The sequence below is a fragment of the Seriola lalandi genome, unplaced genomic scaffold (assembly GCF_002814215.2).
Source record: "Seriola lalandi dorsalis isolate HSWRI2012SDOR001 ecotype SW California unplaced genomic scaffold, Sedor1 jcf7180002054942, whole genome shotgun sequence".
In the NCBI taxonomy this organism is placed as follows: domain Eukaryota; kingdom Metazoa; phylum Chordata; class Actinopteri; order Carangiformes; family Carangidae; genus Seriola; species Seriola lalandi.
In genome coordinates this window covers 1,155,484-1,161,483 of record NW_019525493.1, presented here as the reverse complement: position 1 = coordinate 1,161,483, position 6,000 = coordinate 1,155,484, and the positions used below count along the sequence as shown (strand labels likewise).

The 6,000-nt window shown below is 40.6% G+C and overlaps 2 protein-coding genes across 2 annotated transcripts in view; one reads left to right on the top strand and one right to left on the bottom strand.

The window, feature by feature from the left end:
- The window catches only part of itgb1bp1 (integrin beta 1 binding protein 1), a 3,903-nt gene extending 2,324 nt beyond the window's left edge, over positions 1-1,579 (top strand). Inside the window, exons 6-7 of the mRNA XM_023393707.2 lie at positions 8-157; positions 276-1,579. Coding sequence (XP_023249475.1) covers positions 8-157; positions 276-347 — 222 coding nt within the window. The 3' untranslated portion in view covers positions 348-1,579. The remainder of the gene's footprint in view (positions 1-7; positions 158-275) is intronic.
- A 311-nt stretch (positions 1,580-1,890) lies between these two features.
- asap2a (ArfGAP with SH3 domain, ankyrin repeat and PH domain 2a) overlaps positions 1,891-6,000 on the bottom strand; it is a 57,743-nt gene continuing 53,633 nt past the window's right edge. Inside the window, exons 27-28 of the mRNA XM_023393776.2 lie at positions 5,627-5,746; positions 1,891-4,019 (exon numbers count right to left, since the gene is read on the bottom strand). Of these exons, the coding sequence (XP_023249544.1) occupies positions 3,945-4,019; positions 5,627-5,746 (195 nt within the window). The 3' untranslated portion in view covers positions 1,891-3,944. The remainder of the gene's footprint in view (positions 4,020-5,626; positions 5,747-6,000) is intronic.

Genomic DNA, 6,000 nt, shown 5'->3' with positions numbered 1-6,000 from the left:
CCCGCAGGATGTGCTGCATCGCCACCCTCTGTACCTGATAGTGCGTATGCTGTGTTACGACGATGGCCTCGGTGCAGGGAAGAACCTCCTTGCTCTCAAAACCACCGATCCAAAGCAAGAAGAGTGCAGCATTTGGGTGTACCAGTGCAGCAGCTCTGTGAGTGCGACGAAGTTTAAAATAATTGGGGTATCGAAAATAAAGATTTGGGGTATTTTTTAGAAAAAAATCTACATATCTAAATTTTCCTTTCCTTCTGTGTAATCTGTCTGAACAGGAGCAGGCTCAGTCCATCTGCAAAGTGCTGTCGGCTTCCTTTGACTGCGCACTGACATCAGACAAGTCCTGAGGCCAGCGAGATGGACGGCAGCTGAGATCTGTCTAGAGGAGAAGTGAAACAACTGCAAATGCAACAACAGTTACTAAGAAAACCACCATAGCTGCCAAAAAATTGTGACAATTTCCCTTCTTTTTCCAACTGTTCTTTGCGATCTTTCACAGAGGTTAATTGCAGGGCAAATCCGCCCTGATTCTCTGTGTTAGTTTGAAGGAAAACATGATTCAAGCTTTTGTAATTACGGCAAAGTGTCGTGTTCGGTACGGTCACCTTCCCACCATTCTCCATTTGAGACAGAACTACTGTGAATTTGTCTGAATCATTTCCTCTGGAATTAGTTTCCTTCACCTCACTTGTTTCTTCAACTTTTTAAAATAAAGTGAAGAGCAAAGAGTTAAGTTTAGAAAGGAGGGAAACCGTTGCATGAAAAACAAAAACAACCCTTGGAACACAGTGCACAGCTTTGAGCAGTGTGATGTAAATGACTCCTATTTAATATAAATTATGGTACAAAATCATGATTTTCCAACCCATCTCCACCCAGCTGTGTCAGCATATGGTGATTCATGGAAGACATTAATCAGTGGAGAAACAACACGGTACAAACATTTGAAGACGTATACAACACAGTCTGGTTCTCTTCATTGGGAAATCACTCGGATCTCTGTTGAGGTTTAGAAATATTATTGTGTGTTTTGTTTTTGAAAAACAGTATTGGTACAATAGCAGTGACTGACTGGAAGGTACGGTATAAAGAGGCTTTAACTTTGTCACTTGAATGAGACGAGTCTTAGCTTTTTCTTAATACGTGGGATTTACCCATTTTTAATGACTGTTTTGACTTTTACATTCTCTTGTTTCAAATTTCTTTACACTGCAAATTTCTTGGTACCAAAAACTTGGTTTATTTTCTGATTTGTTTACTCCTAGTTTTTATGTAGTGATTAAATATGCATTCATTTCATTAGATTCGCTGACACCAGAGGAATATCAATTGGCTGTAAGTAACATTACAAAGTTTTCTGAGGAAAACAAACATGTTTACATTTGTGGTACTAACTTGGCTTCACCTTGTACATAATAATAACCCAGTGTCTCCCTGTCCTCTTTCACCTTGGTCCAGTTAAGATTCAGTTGAAAAGGTGACATTAAGGTAATGAAAGAATTTGATCTGGTCCAGTAAAAGAGGGGAAAAGTTTTGTTTTGATAAGTATTTTACTGATTAAAGTGTAATTTCTCCTTTCTATGTTAGTGTCGTCCTTACGTTTGAATGGATTTTTTTTTTGTCTGCAAGTTTTCTCACTTCAGTGCATTCAGAAACGGGGATGCAAACATTTTGAAATACTGCCCATCAGAGGGAGCTCTGGCTACATCATTTGACTTTTTATTTAGAAAATAATCACACCAGTGAAATGGAGTTATATTTTTTAAATGCAGGTCATTAGCCTTAAACAGTAGTTTTGTGCATAGACAAACAACTGAAATCCCACCCCACCCACAAATCACATGATTTGCTGCCAGCAATACTTCATAGCCTTAAGAAACAGACCGAGCCTTGTATTATTTAATATTTTATTATTCCAGTTTCATTTTCCCATTTTCTTGCACAATAGAGTTAAGAGTCGATGCAGTGACAGTTAATGTTTATTTTCCCAGTAGTGTGTGAGTGTATTTGTGTTTTCAACACACACACACACACACGCACCAACGCACAAACATGCGCGCGCGCACGCGCACACACACACACACACACACGCACACACACGCACACACACACACACACACAGGTCCAGCTGAGGTCGTAATCTGTAACTGCTCCTCACCAGTGCATTAAAAGACATTTCCTGTCCAGGTTAACTCTGTTCTTTTTTCTTAACATTTAAATATCAACAAAACAAAACCAAATCTATTTACATGAATAGATTATTAAATCCTCCTGTCTCCAGTGAGTTAATATTCAACACGATGAAGAGAGTGTATCAGCTGTGTTTCACATGCTTCTCCTCTTGTCATTCACAAATCCATGGAAGGCTCTGGTTTCAGTTAAATGCCTCAATATCAACATTATGAACAGAAAGAAAGTTGCTCTGCAACCAAAATGAAGTTAATTACATTGTATGTTTTATATTTATTTCATAACACTATACATAAACTAATCTTTCTACATAATGGAACCCCAGAAATGTACAAATATGACAGGCCTAAGCTGTAGGAAGGATATTCTTTTCTCTCTCTGTCTGGTTGTATAGAGAGTGTCAAGATAAGAGACTTAATTTAGCTCATTTGTGAACAGAAACAAAATCAGCCTGTCAAGAGTGTGAGTGCTCTAAAAGGCAAGAAGAAGCAACAAATGTCACAGCTAACTCCCGCCTTTCATCACGCTCCTACACTTTTTTTTTTCTTTAAATTTCCTCTTACTTCAATATTCTGTCATCCTCAGCTTATTCTGTGAAGAAGAGACACGCACACACACACACACACTTCCTATTCCTCTAATAAGGCAGATGACAGGTGAAGACAGCCTGATGTGTCAGACTCGACATAAAGGTAATTACCGACTGCTGCAGCTCCAGTCAGTGTCATCATTTGACCTAAAACAGTACAGGTGGAAGAACTGGGAGTGTTGCTGTTGAATATCATCCTAAAATAGTACAGTAAGAGGAGTGTGCGTGTGTGTGTGTGTGTGTGTGTGTGTGTGTGTGTGTGTGTGTGTGGAAAAGCATTCATGGAAGTAGCATGACATTGAATTCGTTTGCAGCTCTATTACACTACACACACCTGAGAGAGCAGGTTCTCCCAGGCGTGATTAGTTGAAGGCTATTTTTACATGCAGCCTCCCCCTTTCAATGCCGGTCTGTCTTTGAAACGGGGACAGGGAAGCGCTCCCGTGGGGGCAGCTTCTAGCATATTCTGGGGTTAACTTAGCACCATTAGAAAAACCTCCATGCAGGAGGGCTACCACAGAGTTGAAAAGTTGCACCTAGAAGCAGGTAGGCTTTTAAAAATCGCTCATGCACAGAGGTGGAATGTACGCATGTTGACTATGTTCACTTTTACAGTTGTTAGTAAGTTAAAATACAATGCTGTACTCTTTCAGTACTATCACTTTAAGGACTGTTTGTACATTGCAACTGAACAGAAAACGGGAGAAATGAATACTGTACATACAACCTTCATTATGTCACATGTCGTCTTATGTTGTAACAAGGATAAAGACAAGGAAAGTGCATTTATTGCGAGAGGTCATTCACTAAAATCATTGTTTTTTTGTTTTTTTTAAATCTTAAGAGTCTGCGTCACAAACATTAACAGCAAGCATTAAAAATCACATACGGCCCCCACGAGTCCTCGATGACACCCAGACTTTCTGGCGCAAGTCTGCCTCAGTTGCCATGACGACAACCACACAAAGTTGCAGCCAAGGTGATGATACAGCAGCGACACTTCAACAAGCACACCGATCATGCCAGTGATGATGATAGTGATTGATGATGATGTCGACAACAAAACACTGGGACGATGGTGGGCGTTTTTGCTGGCTGAAAGACACAGACGGGCGAAGGAGGGACGCTGCATCCCGGGACACTTCCTGAGACCCAGAGTGACCTTTTAGTCAGCGATGAAGTGTACAAATGTAACCGGGAAGGCTCCTCTTCTCATTGGATCGCCATCGATATGGCCCAGCTGTGAAGAGGGGAGACACAGGCGGGGTCAGAGGATGATAAAGGGCAGCTGGAACCCAAAATATTTTCAGAGTGATGGTCAGTCTGAGCTCGTTTGGGCGGATGTAATTTCACTAAGACACCAAAACATTTGACTAATCTCACCAAAGTAAGTAATCTAAAGCACAAAAACACAAATAAACGCTGGGACTAATTAAAAAATTTCTAATTAAGTGTGATTTTCAAGGATTCAATCTTGATTCCTGAAGTCCCAAGATCGCTTTTTGCCTCTGTGCCTTTCTCTGTGAATGCGTGTACATCTGAGTGTGATAACTAATGATGGTACAGTTAGGGATGTATAACACGAAAAATGTCTACATCGTCGAAATTGACTTAGTACACGATGAGAAAGGTAATTTTGAGTCAAAAAGTAACACAAATACACCTGTTTATTTGTGGGATAAAAATAATACATTTATCCTCAATTTATCAACAATTAAAGTTTTCAGGATAAATTGAGGCAAGTGCTTTTGTATTTTTGCAAACCTGGTATCTATCTGATGTAAGCCATACTTCAGGAATCAAATCAAAATGAAACAAATTAGGACATTCTGAATCAAAATTGAAATGAATCGGGAGATCAGTGCCAACATCTATCCCCACTAAACACCATCTAAAAAGGAACTCTTACAGTGGACCTACTAAAAGAGGCTAAATCACAATAACTATCTCCATAATACATTCAAAATGACTTTCCTATTACCTTACAAGAAGACAGTACTTATTATGTCCATTTAAGTAATTTTAAACATCTTCTATACCTGAAACACAAAAAGCTAGGACATGTTTCTGCTCCAAAAATTTCTGTACAAGGCTGAAAGTGAAACAGAATAAGCAACAGTGTTATTAAGTGTTGATCCAGTCTGATCTAGGTATGACCCAAAGCACATCAGGCATCATAAAACCTGTTTCTACAAACGGAAAAATATCCTTCTGTAATTTATGTTGATTCTCTTTTTGAATATTTTATGGGAAAGAAACTCAAAATGAAACTTTGCAGCTCGAGTCATACAACAAGCCTGTTTTCCAGCTACGAGACCAATTTGACCTTCAACTAAAGCACCACACTGACACTCGTTACAGCTGATTTCATCCCGTTTGTGCTGCCTCATCACTGTGCTTTCATTTCAGTATCTGAGACACTAAACGAGTGACAACGCTTCTGATTGCAGGACAGAGAGGAAGAGTCGTGGGGACCTCGGAGGACTTTGGGTCCGTGCGGAGACAGTGAGTGACTAAATACGGTCATATCTGCAGAGGTGGCTCAGAGGAAAACAAGTTGCAGCTGGTCGACGTTCACACAAGGGGCTCCACAGAGGAAGCAACAGCAGGCGGAAAAAGAGGAGGAGGACAAGGAGGAGGAGATTTGAGGGGGTGGAAGGGGGGTATCGGCCAGAATGAGGTCATGGCTTTTTTGCTTTTAGTCTCCATGGTTACTGAGCACATCCACATGGTGAAAATGGGACCAGAGTGGGACATTGGAGTTGAACTGGGAGCGCTTTGTGCTTTAATCTCAGATCATACGCAAGCATCCCGTATGCGAGCCTCTACAGCAGGAGAGATACTGACCCACCACTCCTGGTCCTCCTCTCCATCCACCACGATCACCTCGCCCTCAGAGAAGGTCAGCTCGTCTGGGTTGTCCGCTACACAGTTGTAGATGGCTTTCACTCGCTTCGGCCTCTGCTTCTGAGAGATGAAACGAAGCAAACTGGTTTTATCAAGTGCGGGCAGCAACATAGTCAAGGTCAGTTCTGTCACACGTTTCCTTTTGTTCTTTTCTCTTTTTATTTCTCTTATACTTTTTGGATGTTATTTTTTTTTACTTGTGATTTTGGGACTTTTGAAGGCTGAATGACCAAAATTGTTTTGTCTTCTGTATATGAAGTGACTTCTTCTTATTGAGTGCGACCTTTCTCTGGGTGGAGAATGCAGCGATTTTT